Source organism: Triturus cristatus, chromosome 12 (genome assembly GCF_964204655.1).
Source record: "Triturus cristatus chromosome 12, aTriCri1.1, whole genome shotgun sequence".
Lineage (NCBI taxonomy): Eukaryota > Metazoa > Chordata > Amphibia > Caudata > Salamandridae > Triturus > Triturus cristatus.
This window is the reverse complement of record NC_140595.1, coordinates 738,895,210-738,909,568: the sequence shown is the minus strand read 5'-3', so window position 1 is coordinate 738,909,568 and position 14,359 is coordinate 738,895,210. Positions and strand designations below refer to the sequence as shown.

Sequence of the window (14,359 nt, the reverse complement as noted above, 5' to 3'; positions counted from 1 at the left end):
GCAGCCCCGAACCCCTCAAGGAGCCCTCCCCCACCCCTTCAAGCAGCCCCGAACCCCTCAAGGAGCCCTCCCCCACCCCTTCAAGCAGCCCCGAACCCCTCAAGGAGCCTTCCATTCACCACAAAGCCAATGATTATCTGTGAGTTACGGCAGACTCGGGGGCGCCTCGGGCGCCTTCGCGATCCTCGGGGGGCTCGGGATTTCGCCGTTCTGCGTTGTCTCTGAGCTGCTTGTAAGGTGGTACATCTGTTGTTTGTGATGCCGCGTGAAGGGAGGGGTGGGGGGCCGCACATCCTTGAGCACTGCTTCTTCTGTGATCAAAGGTCGCCGTTTTATGGTTAATTTATAAGAGTCCCAATGAGATAAGAGGAAAAGCAGCAGGTAGGACCGGAGGTTGGTGTCTGTGTGTGGGGGAGGAAGTTATTTTAAACATGATGCCATCGCTTCTCCCCCAGGCGCAGGGATACTTTGGTGTATTCCATGGAGAGCCCCTTCTCCTCCCAGGAGCCCGTGCTAGCCACCGGCGACCTACACCGGGCGTTGCCAATTATCCATATGACTCAATGGGATTGCTATGTCTGAAGGGTGTTACCAGAAGAGGTCAATGAACCAGGACAAGCTCAGAGAGCTGTCGAAAGAGACAGCCTACCGCTCCCTTTAACTGTTTACTTAACTGCATCGTAAACACATTAAACCTAACGGTTCACAGTCAGGAGGCTGTCAATGGGTTGAAAGGCTTGTCTTGAGGTCGGAAAAGCGTCCTCTTTCTGTCCTTTTCGGCTTCTGCTCACCACTTTGGGTGATGTGTAATAAGATGTTGAGTTGGTGATGGGCCTGTGTGTCACAAGCTTCTTACTGGCGCAGAAGGTGGCGGCGGCAGTGGAGGCGGGAGGGCTGGGGATCAGAAGACAGAAGGGTTTATTGTCTTCAGTTCTCCAATACGTCGGTGACGTGGGAGAGCGATGTTATCTGCAGGAGTGAGGCTGCATCACCTCCCTCCTGCCATCACCTGGTCTTTCCGTGTTGTCTTTATCTGCTTGCCACGCCTCCCCACTCTGAGGACTATATCTGGTCGCGAGGACTCCTGGACCCATCACTGGTCTTGGGTGTGACTCCCCGGCTCTGCTCACCGCGTGCTTTTTTTTTTTAAAGAGAGGTGTCTTTTTTCCAACTCACCCAAGATGTGCACGGGGAAATGTGCCAAGTTCATCGGGGTCTCCCTGTACCCCCTGGTACTCGTCAATATTGTCTGCAATGTTCTTCTCTTGTTTCCGGCCTGGAGCGTGAACCACATCCAGAACGCGGATACAGAGATGACACCGGAAGTGCTGTATTTTGGGGGCTTGATCGGCGGAGGACTTCTGGTGAGACATCGTATTTAGGGTCATAGGGGTGATTTCTGGGACCAATGGTTTGGGCAGATAGTGATGAAAAGTGACAAGTGGAGTTTTTGGGGTGTAGGGGCATCTACTAGCTTGAGCCGGACCCCAGTTCTTACTGCCCTTGCCTAGACACAATTCCTCCCACATTATGTACCCAAAGGGTTGTCGTGGTGGCTATCATCTCTTCTCATGGTCACATTAATCTTCTGCTCTAGCCCAATATGCGCAAAGGATGGACCGTTGAGGTGGGGCTCAGTAGTGGAAGGACTGCGGGTGTAATATTTGTCACTCACCGTAGACTTCTTTGTGTTTAGAGAGACTGTGTTCACTCGATGAGCGGTGTTGGGAATGGTCCATAAAAGGTTTTCTGAAGCATTGTCAGTACATTGAAGATGACCCCCGACAGTCACAGAAGCCACTGGAATCTTAATTTGACTAGCAGTGGTTCAAACTATTCTATTTAGCTTTGATTGCTACCCTGGTTGCCCATTTATGGAATCTACGACAGTTGGCTTAGTAGCCATTTTTAGGAGGCTCGTGGACAGGATATTGTGAGATGGCGCCCATGCATTTACGACAAGATGGAAAGTGTTCAACGGTTTCCATTGATGATGGTAGAATTGGAGCCCTCTATGCATGTGGTTTACCAGAAAGAGGGGGCAAAGTAAGACCCTGTTGGGTGGTGGGATGAACACCAGTTGGCTTTGTTTGCATTATTCTTCACGCTTAGCGAACGTTTTTGTTTAAAAAACAGAAGGCAATGCTTTACAGTGGTAACCAGGGGCTCTGGTGGTCTTAGTTCCTATCCCTTAGGGGCCACCAGTTCATTGGCTACAGGTGATCTCTGCATCTGTGACTCCTATATGCACCAAGTCTTTCAGAGTGACTCCACCTTAAACTTTCCCCGGCCATCTTGCCAAAGACTGGCACATTTATGTCAACTATAGACAGTAAACAACATTTTTAGACAGCCAACACAACATTGTCATTGCAGTATAGGGAAGTTTTCAAGATAGGTTCCTCAAGGAAGAGGGGCAGTGGAGTACCAATATTGTCCATCGGTTCTTGAAGACTTATTGTATTTTCGAGTTGTGACGTGAATCACCATCACAAGGTGTTCGAATGAAGCAGACTGGCACATGCAGAACAGCGAAACTTGTGGAATAATTTATACCAAGACCAGAAGGTATCAACTTCTTTATTTATCATGAATGTTTACCTATCGGGACACTGTTACTTTGGAACTCTACATGCTTCCTTTGCTGTCTATGATTAACTTGCCAAGCTGTATTTTAAGATTCATCTTTTTTAGTTTTGAAAGACGCATACCTGATCCTCCTATTGCCTATGTCGGTACCCACTGGGACCCAAGGCCAACCCAATGACATAGAATGAGGGGTGCTTGAGTCTATAGCGACCCTGGGTATTATGAAGGAGTGTGTCCAGGCATTATGGACCTGCCTTGTATCCTATAACCTTACCTTTCCCAGGGCACTCTGGGAATCCCATTGTGGGGGCGGAGGACATCTTGTATGGCGGCGTCGGACTTCTTCCCAAAGTCACCTCTGCTACCATAACACTGGTCCTTGGGAGAACCTGACTTGACACAGTCCCCTCCCCCACAGCCTCCAGATAATGGCAACAGGGCAGAGCTCCATGGCCATTCAAATGTATACAGAGTGGTATGTGAGTGAGGGCGTGGCTTGCCTATGGTTGGACCAATGTGCTGTGGGTGGTGAGTATCTCTGGGTTGCTCACTATCTTTTGTACTCGGAGAGGGCCATTTTGTCACTAGTGAAACATGCTGTTTGCACGAGACATCTCATGGCAGAGGCAGTGACCAGCCCAACACCCCTACCTGCTTCCCTTCTCACCGGATTTATAATGCTGCCCAAAATATGTGCTGACCGCTGGGTTTAAGTTACTTTTTCCCTCGTACAATGAGCCCTTGAAAGTAGATTCTGCCTTGAGGGATCTTTTAGGAAAAAGCAAAGTGCTCTGATTTCTGGAGGAAGTGTTAAACACGGAGGAGGAGGTCCACTGGTGGGATTTCCTCAACAGCAGAAGACCACAGGCAGGAGATGTGACCTAGTAGCAGCTGGAGCTGCTGGCTTTGGGACCTGGGCACCCAAGTTTTATTCCCGGCCTTGGTGCCAGACTCAATTTAGTGAGGTTATGGGCATAACACTTAATCTCCCTGTGCCTAAATGTGTGGAACATGTATTTGTGTAATCATGAGAACAATAGAGCGGTGCACTCCCAAGTCAATATCGCGTCAATAAAGAAGCTTGATCAGTGTCTTTGTTGCAAACATATAACAATCTTTATTTTCAACAATCCATAGGATTTGTAAACCCATCAGCCAACGTGTTTCGTTCAAGGATTGAACTTCGTCAGGGCAAAAGTCGTGAAAGAATTAATAAGTGACTATTAAGTAGGAAACGTGGGTTCAACGGGCCCAACCTGGTCCGGATTCTGTTCTGTAATGAAGTCAATGACACTCGGTCATGTCGCTGCAATTGGTGTGTGGGCCTCCTTGATAAGGGCCAACGAAGTGTTCCTGCAGTGTCAATAACAGCGTATCAGCTCACAGGACAGCATGCCCTGACGAAGTTCTCATAGTTCTGTATTCCTGCCTGGCAGGTGGCATCCCTCAACGGCGGGTGCAGGAGCTGAGTGTGTACCCCGATTACCATAATATAAATAACCTATTACTCGGGGATCACACTGAGGAAAGTGCAGCAGTTGGAGTCTGCCGTTGGTTCTTTGTTCTCATGTATTTGTGTAATCCCCACTTGATGTGTACAAACAATCTTGTCGTTTGCCTCCTAGCCATACCAAAGGGGATGATGGACGGAGCGTTTGATCAAACACTCACCCCCAGTCAACTGATCTGGGTTTAATCCATCATCATTCTTTAGCTCACTCCGCCACCCCAGTTCAGACATGGTCATATGCAAATCAGTCTGACCCTGTGCCTCATGGGAACAGTCCAGCCCAAACTGCCAGCCATGTCTTCCCTGAACCAGAAACAAGCATCCTGGGAACGGTTTCGGGTTCATAACCCTCGTCAGCCAGGCTATCTTGAATCTAGTGGCAAAGTGACCCACGTCTGGGCATACCCTGCCAACTTGGGGCGAACAAAGCGATACCAAAGGGGATGATGGACAGATGTTTGCCTCCTAGCCAGCAGATTAGCCAGTGTGTAACGGGCTAGTGCGAGGAAGGAAGTGGGTCCCCTGGCTGCTGTTTGGACTGTTAAATACAGCAAGAATCAGGGTTCAGTGGGCCCCACTGGATTCTGGGCCCCGGTGCACTGCACCTGCTGCACCAATGGTAACTACACACTTGGCCCCTCAAGTAATGTGCGCTTTGTTGTTTCACAGCAAGGTTTGCGTTGTAAACACATCACATAGTTGCTTCACAGCAAGGTTTGCGTTGTAAATACATCACATAGCACAACGTGACAACAAATAACATAACAAATAAAACCCTTAAGGCATAGGAAGTTCTACTGGTGGTTTCTACTCCATATTCAGCATTTCTTCCAGAGATCGGAAGATTTCCCGTTACCTCTCAACTCTAAGTCAATCTCTTGGGAGTGTTGACAGCTTCCCAGTTACTTGCAGCATCTGGTGTCTGCACCGCCAGCCCCCAAGTCAGGCCCTCAGGGGTCGAAGCATTACACACATTGGAACCCATCCCAAATCGTATTCTTAAAACAAGCATTTGCAATGCATTAGGTCTCGCAGTTACACAAGTTTGAGCTATTGACATTGCAAATAACAATGCCTATTGGCATTGTCATTTACAATGCCAATAGCTTTAACTCGTGTAACTGCGAGACCTATTGCATTGCAAATGCTTGTTAGTGTAAGTAGCATGCATAGCTGGAGACCAGAGCTGGACTGAATCAATGAATGAAAAGCCTAAACCAACGCTGTAATGTGTTGGAAAAATACCACTTTAGTACCATCAAAGGGACCTATGGCAGATGGAGGCCAGTGCTAGCACGAGTTACGCAAGAAGTTACTTTATCAACACTTTGCATAACTCCCTTCAAGGGTACTCGAAAAAGCAAGTGAAGATGCCTGTCAAACAAGACAAGCAGGAAGTGGGATAAGGGAGGGGGTGGCAAATGGCGTGTACATTTCGCGGGCGCTTTGATGTTCGCAGTGGCCGCGCGGCTCACTGAGAACATCAAAGCGCCCGCGAAATGTACACGCAGGCTGCCAAATGGTGCGCGCGCCCAGAGCACATGCACTGTGTGAAAGTGATCGCGATCGCGATCAAACATCAAAGCGGCCGTGCGGCCCGCGAAAGTGAAAGCAAACGAGTGCTTTCAGGCCTCCAAATGGTGCGCGCGCCCGGCCGGCGCACATGCACTGTATTTGGAGGCCTGAAAGCACTCGTTTGCACTTCCCGATCCCCCATTTACAAAAGCTCTCGCGAGTGCAGCGCTAAAGCGCTGTCTCAGGCGAGACCTAAAAATGATAGTACTATTCTTTTTATGTTTGTTCGCTATGAAATGTCTTCACGTTTGTTAGTATAGTGATAGTCTCAAATAAAGGTGGATTCATTTTGGTCCCCTGACTTCATTTTCCTGAAGCTTTTATTAAAAAAAATATTTTATTAATTAGCGTCGTCCGAATAATTAATATTTGTAGTACTTCAAAGGCTGCATTAGCAGCACAGCTGCAGTGACCACCACCAGCGCCGCTGGCAAAAGTGCAGTTTTTAAAAGTGCAGTTTTTATTTTACTTATGACGTCCAACTAACCCACCCCACCTTGCTTGCAGCTCTCAGCTGAAACGTGGCCTTTACCGCCCTCTGTCGGTGGCCTGTAGCGCCCTCTGCTGGTTGTCTTTAGCTGCCAAATGGTAGACTTTAGCGCCCTCTGCCGGTGGCCTTTAGCACATTCTGCTGGTGTCCTTTAGCGCCCTCGGCCGGTGGCACCCCAAAGCCTTAGGTCATCATATGGAGGAGTCAGTTCTACCCATAGAGTGCAATAGTGTGGCGTCCTGACAGCAGAGCTCAGTCTCCCAGCCATCATTCCTCATACCGTGCCTCGTTCACCCTTTCCAGCAGTGTGTCAGTCACATCTCACACCGTGCTTCACTCACCCTTTCCAGCAGTGTCTCAGTCACATCTCACACCGTGCGTCACTCACCCTTTCCAGCAGTGTCTCAGTCACATCTCACACCGTGCGTCACTCACCTTTCCAGCATTGCCTCTCTCACATCTCACACCGTGCTTCACTCACCTTTCCACCATTGTCCCGTCACATCTCACACCGTGCTTCACTCACCTTTCCAGCATTGCCTCTCTCACATCTCACACCGTGCTTCACTCACCTTTCCAGCAGTGCCTCTGTCACATCTCACACCGTGCTTCACTCCCCTTTCCACCATTGTCCCGTCACATCTCACACCGTGCTTCACTCACCTTTCCAGCAGTGCCTCTGTCACATCTCACACCGTGCTTCACTCACCTTTCCAGCAGTGCCTCTGTCACATCTCACACCGTGCTTCACTCACCTTTCCACTATTGCCCCTGTCATATCTCACTCCGTGCTTCAGTGTCAGTGAAGAATGCTGATATTTTATGCCGTGTGTATATGTAACTGCTTACAACCAGCACTGACGCGCTCCTGGGACTTAGGAAACGAAGTAAGAGGTGTTTACCACCAGTGGTGTAATGCAAAATGATGGGGCCCCTTGCAGAATGTGACGAGGGGCCCCTGAGTCTCCATTATCTCACATATATTTATTGGCTTTGGGCTGTCACTGTGCCTCAGCCTTAACTCACACTGCCTGTACCTCAGTCACACCTGTCAATGTGCCTCAATCTTTACTCACACTGTCTGTACCTCAGTCACACCTGTCACTGTGCCTCGCCTTAACTCACACTGCCTGTACCTCAGTCACACATGTCACTGCGACTCAGCCTTAACTCACACTACCTATACCTCAGTCACACCTGTCACTGTGCCTCAGCCATGAGTCACACTACATGTACCTGTCACACCTATCACTGTGTCTCAGCCCTGACTCACTCTGCCTGTGCCTCAATCACACCTGTCACTGTGCCTCAGCCATGACTCACACTACCTGTACCTCAGTCACACATGTCACTGTGCCTCCACCACGACTCACACTGCCTGTACCTCAGTCCCAGCTGTCACTGCGCCTCAGCCTTAACTCACGCTGCCTGTATCTCAGTCACACCTGTCACTGTGCCTCAGCCCTGACTCACTCTGCCTGTACCTCAGTCACACCTGTCATTGTGTCTCAGTCATGACTCACACTGTCACTGCGCCTCAGCCTTAACTCATACTGCCTGTACCTCAGTCACACCTGTCAAAGTGCCTCAGCCCTAACTCACTCTACCTGTACCTCAGTCACACCTGTCACTGTGCCTCAGCCATGACTCACACTGTCACTGCGCCTCAGCCTTAACTCATACTGCCTGTACCTCAGTCACACCTGTCACTGTGCCTCAGCCATGACTCACACTGCCTGTACTTCAGTCACACATGTCACTGTGCCTCCGCCATGACTCACACTGCCTGTACCTCAGTCGCACCTGTCACTGCGCCTCAGGCATGATTCACACTGCCTGGTTGCATTGGGCCCTAATGCATGCCAAAAAACAGCCCGCCATCCCTTGGTAGTAAAAACAGCTATAGTTGGGGTGCAGCGGGTCACTCAAAGCCATATTCCCTCGTGCCAATACACAAGCTGCACTATTGATAATTGCTCCCCTGCATGAGGGCTCAGTACCTCTCAGGGGCGGCTCCTCCGTAATGGCGAAGGAGCATCGCCCCACTCGTCAGAATCAGTCACACAAAAATAAAATGATAATGAAACAAAATAATTGTATTTTTCTGTGACTTGCTCTGACACACATGTGTAGGGCGGGGCGGTGGCGGGGCCATGATAGGGAGGCGTGGCGCGGACTTAGAAGTTTGGCCGGCCGTCTTAGGCTCGCCAGACATGCACACTTCTATTTCTCAACCCAGCTGTGTTACACAGCCGTGTTGGAGAAAAGCCGCAGGGTCCCAGGCACTGTCTGAGCATCAGACCAGGCAGCTCAGACCAATCCTGGCGCTGCTCTCATAGCATGAGAGCAGCGCCTGGATTGGGTGGGGAGCCTGTGCTTTCCCAGTGACAACTGGGAGGAAAGCATGGAGGCGGCAGGCGGAAGAGGCAGCAGTGTTATCTCCTATGGCGAGGGGAACATTAGACAGTTTTAACTGCCTTTACTGCCAGGGTTTTCCTGGCGGTGACGGGCAGTGAAAACTGACCTGTATGTCTGCTCATCTAAATAAGGTGGGTGGACATAGAGTTCAAACTCTGACGGCCCTTCGGGCCCTTGGAGGAGAGTAACCATGGCAGAGAGGGAGTAGTCTCCGTCGTGGTAACACCAATGGTCCACCCACATTTAAATCGGGCGGACGGACCATTATCTTGGCGGTGAGGATTCTCAGTCGTGACGTGGTAACCTTACCACCAAGATATAAATCAGGCCCTTGGTGCTTGGTGCCATGGTTGCCTAGTACGGGTTTTTTTCTTCCACCACCTTTCACTCTCTATCTTACTCTCGCAGGTTCTTTTTAGATCTGGCGTCAGCCAAGTTACCTTTTGATTTCATCAAAATAATTTGTGTAGTATACTTACTTACAGAGGCTTTCAGCCAGTCTTCTGCATCCATTAGTCTGTTATTGTGCATTTGCACTTTTCTTCCTCTGACTACAACATACAGCGTTGGCCACAGTGGCGGCTGGTAGGGATTGGGTGGGGTGCCAGAAAATAAAAAAATTAAAAACTAAAGAAATCTTACCCTCCGGTTGCGTCGCCAGCTGCCACCTCTGCGCCGCCTCTCCTCGTCGCAGGAAGCACCCTGGCTCCCAGGCTCCCTAAGTCAATGACAACGATGCAATGCAGCATTGTGATTGGTTCCCCTAAAGCCAATCACAATGATGCATTGCAGCGTTGTGATTGGTCTGAGCACCGTGGTTCATCGCTGACATGGGAACAGGGAGCATGTGTATGTTCCTCACCAGGCTGTGTAATGCAGCCTCATGAGGAACATGTAAAGTGCGCATGAATGTTTGACAGGCCCAAGCCTGCTGGTCAAACATTCATGCACACGTTGAGTGTGCTCCCCACACCTCCACTGGCCCCTGCTCTGGCCAGCCCCACCCCTCCCTGCACCTAGGAATGGAAAAATAAAATATTAATAAAGTTTCATTATTATCATTTTATTTTTCCATCTGCACTACTCTTAAAGCAGTGGGGCGATGCTCCTCCGCCTTAGTCGAGGAGCCGCCCCTGGTTGGCCAGGGATTCAGACCGCTTCATCCACTGGCTTGCTTCATTGTGAGTGACAGCATTGTGCCCTTTCACAGGGAGCATATCCGCACACAAAGCAGGTTCCTCAAGTTCCAAGGATTACTAAAACCAAAAATATATATTTTTGCTAGTAGCCAATGTTTTTTTTCAGATTGATGAGGGACCAGCAGCCATCCCAACAATAATGTTAGCAAAAACCATGAAACAACGAAACCAGTATTCGATAAAGCCAAAAGGCTGATGGCCAACACCAGTCCTACTGGACTTACCAATGCTTAGTCATATCTACTTGCTCTCTGCCGTTTTTTTCTTATCGTAACCTTCTTCATTCTTTCTTGTTTTTATGTTCTTCTTCTCTCCCTTGCTCTGGTTCCAAGACGGATAATGAAAAGTAAGAGCCAGTCCCCAAAAAGTAAGTGCTGGTGACAACCACTGCATCAACCAGCACATATTAAGAACAGGCCTGTCTGGTCCAAAGAGTGTCATTTGTACTTTTTTGAAGCATATCTAACATCCCATCCCAATTAAACAAAGGGGGGAATTCACATCCTGACATGTCCACACACTAGGGCTACTAATCCCTTACCTGTGCCCAGTTAGTTATGGACACTACATTACCACCAGCGTCTATGAACATTCAATACTTTTCTTCTCTGCTGAGACCGCCCATGCTCAAGTTGGCTGCAAAAAAAAGGTAGGGACATACTAACCTGGACTTAACTAGAAATTCAAGGGTTCTCCCATAGGACCACTTTCTGTCAAATCCTTTTAAATCTTTAAGGATGGTGCTATAGTGATTTAGGACCATACTAAAGTTGGATGGTTATGGAAACTACTCTGCTTTCTGCAAGTTCAGCATTTAGAGGAGAATCCACTGAAGGAATTTCCTCCACTACATGGATTGTATAGTGGAGGAAATTCCTCCATTTATTTTCCAGTGGATTTAACATTTCCTCCAGATATAGGTGGATCTCCCATTAAAGCCCACCACTAAGTCATCAGACCCTTGGTTTATTCAATGAGTGCAAAAGGCATTGTATTTCGGGCACTAAATTCTGATTGGATGGAGTATCGGTGAAGTAGTGTGGCACTTGATGGGCAATCAGTAATGGTTTTTAGGCCCGGCTTGACTGCACAGCAGTTTAGCTTCGGCCAGATGGGTAGGGCTCTCTCACATCATGCTACTAGCTTTGTGGTGTATCATTCCGCCTTCTATGGAATGCTTGCATTGTAAGGTATGAGGTAATATTTTACATCTCAAAAGTACACTGAATCATCACACATTAAATTATTTGTTTCATACATGCATTATTTAGAGAACGCAGTCCTTTTTTGCTTTGCCTTTTCATTGCAGCAGGACTTTTTAGGTCAGGTGTTAGCCGAGGCCCTTACATTTTAATAAAATAAGATATACATTTACGTATAGGGCCTTTCAGCCACCCCACTTCATCCATTGGTCTACTGTTGTGTTATGCACATTTTCTACCACCAGCTACAGCATACACCATGGGACAACCAACTTTATCCATTTGCTTACTTTATTGTGAGTGATGGCTTTCTGCTGTTGCACTAGGAGCGCATCCACACTAAAAGTAGTCCACTTCCATGCCGGTGAGTACTGTGGCAATGGGTGCTTTATCACAACAATTATTTTTTGACTTTTAGCTAATGATTGTTTTATTTTACATTGTGAGGGCCAGACAGCTTCCCCATCAAGGGTAGTGTGACGCTTGTGCTTCATTATATCTACACATTGCTGCATAACACATTGTTTTAACAAAAACAATCTAAAGTGACTACAAATACATGGACACCCATCTTTCTATGTTTTTGAGTTTAATAAGAGCCATTCAAAGATGGCTGCTCTGTTGTTGTGCGTGCATGCTTACACATGCATAGGCCGACATTTTTCAATGGTTTTGTAAAACTTCATGACAAAAAAAACTTCAATATGGCCGCCCATGCTTGCGCATGGGTGTACACGTGCGGTGATCATTTTTGTAATGTCTATTGTACTAACGTTTTCCAAAACCATTCCAAAACAAGCACTGACAAAGCTAAAAGGTTGGGCGATAACGCTAGGGCGACTGGCCTCGCCAATGCTTGCTTACTGTTTTAGTCAGGACTTGTGTGCTAGTTCTCCCTGTGGGTCTTCCTCGTTGTTCTGGCTTGCTTGTCTTTCCATGTACTTACATTTCCTGTTGCTTTAAGTCCCATTATTTTCTCCATCTGCCTGACACCCATTGATTTTCGTCTGTTTTTGCATTCAAAAACGTCATCGAAGCCAATAGGCATGGTTTTAATAAACTAACACACACAAATACTTGCAGGCACACATGCCGTTTCCATGAGTTTTCACACTAAAGCTAGGCCTGTTGACTTTATCAATGGTTGTTGTCAGTAATTTGTCCCACAATACTTGATAAACCTCAACTGAACAGGATATTTTCACACCTTCCTACCAGACCTAGAATACCACCAGAAACAAAGATTGTTTCCACAAGCTAGCTGAGAGACACATCGGTGTGAACATGTTCTCCTTTTCCAAACTCTTTAAAGAAAGACACTGGATTTCTACAGAAAATAAAAGAAACGTACATACAGATGCTCCAGAAACAAGGATAGACATGGGAAGCTCTCACAAGATATGTGGTTGGAGGTGGGAGTGGAACAGAGATGCCTTGAAGAAACCAGGAATGCCAACTGTGCCCCCGCACATCCGTCTCTTGCTTGATACACCTGACCTATCTGTCCACCTCTTTCCTGTGCAGTGCTAAATTCTTTAGATGTCTCTTTTGACAACATAGCTCTTTCCCAGGGGTGGTTTGGGGCAGCTGTCTTGAAAGTGGCATGACCCTGCCAATGAATGTGTGTGGTGTGACCTCTGAGGGTCCAATTGGGGTGTACAAAGGTCTGACGTCAGCTGGGACAGTGCACAATGATGAAGGACACAATTTATTCTAAACCTGCTGTGTTTCCAGTATGACAATGTTTGTGTGTTTTGAACAAATCTGAGATTGGCAGGAAGTGTCCTGTTAGCAGATAGGGAAGAAGACAGATGCATCTATGACAGGAAGGAAAGGATACACAGGAAGACACACAAATAGGTAGGTCTGTCTGTAGGCCAGCTTGGCCTGCAATCTCACAGGAAACCGCATAGAGGACAAATAAAAAACACAGGAAGATAGAGAGAGGGCAGGTAAAGGGGAACACAGACAGCCAGAGACACAGATAACAGACAAAGAAGAAGGCAGACTGACTTAGAGGAACGACAACAAGGCGCAAATCTACAGGACAGATACAGAGGAATACCGACATAATCTCAGATTATGGACAGGCACAAAGGTTAGACCAATCTTTCATTCACAACCTAGGGGGAGGTGACACTTCGGCTTAGAGACAGGCGGCTCTATGCGGAAGCGGAAATTAACTTTAATCCACATTATGTGATTTTGAACAGATCCTGATCCCTGCCATCCACATCCAGGCGACGGGCAAGAAGGGGTGCTGCGCTAACCGCTGCGGGGTAAGTGACTGCCCTAACACTACCTTTTGTGTTTATGACATGAAGCGCCCTAAAGAACCGCTCACTCACTCCTACGTAGCTATCTCTGACTTCCCTCCATATCCCTGCCCTTTGTCCTCTGACTGTTCTCCCTTCTCTCTGCCCCATCTCTGACTTCCCTTTTAGTTTCTGCTCCATCCCTTTGTTTCCCACTTATGCCCCTATTCCTATGACTCTTCTGACTCTTTGTACTCCCCACACCAGCTGGCTTGCTTCCAAATATCTACCCCAGCATGAAAACACTTTCGAGATCTGTGCACCAAGTCGTCTAAATCCCTTCCATATTTCTGTGCCCCAGTGCATTCACTTTCCATCCCTATCATGCGGCCTTCAGACTCCCAAGCGCATCTCTGAAACTTCTATCCTTTGGTCTCTGACCCCCCCATACCGTGGCCTTCTTACTCCCCGGTATAGCTTTGTCCTTGGCCCTCTGACTCCATCCATAACTTTGTTAAGTTCCCTGAAGCTCTTGCGAGTCTTGATCATTGGCCTTGTGATTCCCTCTTTACCTCTGTCCCTCAACTCTGGACTCCCTCCATATCTCTGTCTCTTGACCTTCTGACTCCCTTTCATCTCCATTTTCTTACATATGGGGTAAAATCTCTGTTCGTCTGACTGCATCCTCTCTGTTCCTTGGTCTGCGACCTCCCTACCATATCTCTGTCCATCATTCTCTGACTCCCTTCCATATGTTTGTGTTCGTTTGTCTGATTTCTTATCATATCCATGTTCCCTGATCCTCAAATGCCCTTCCATAGCTTTGTTCTTGATCTGACTCCCTACCATATTTCTGTTTCTTGATCCATTGACTCCCTTCCATATCTTTATTCCTTATTTCATTGACTCCCTCCCATACCTCCATTCCTTAATCCATTGACTCCCTTCCATATCCCGGTTCCTTGATCCTTACACTCCCTTCCATATCTTCGTTCCTGACTCCCATCCATATCTCTGTTCCTCAATATATTGACTCCCTTCCATATTTCTGTTCCTTAATCCGTTGACTCTCTTCTATATCCCTTTTGCTTGATCTTCACACTTCCTTCCATATCTTTGTT

General features: G+C 47.8%; 1 protein-coding gene across 1 annotated transcript in view; it reads left to right on the top strand.

The window, feature by feature from the left end:
- Window positions 1–457: 457 nt before the first annotated feature.
- The window catches only part of LOC146782633 (transmembrane 4 L6 family member 5-like), a 29,762-nt gene continuing 15,860 nt past the window's right edge, over window positions 458–14,359 (top strand). The window contains exons 1-2 of the mRNA XM_085638619.1: window positions 458–1,364; window positions 13,197–13,262. Coding sequence (XP_085494745.1) covers window positions 1,182–1,364; window positions 13,197–13,262 — 249 coding nt within the window. The 5' untranslated portion in view covers window positions 458–1,181. The remainder of the gene's footprint in view (window positions 1,365–13,196; window positions 13,263–14,359) is intronic.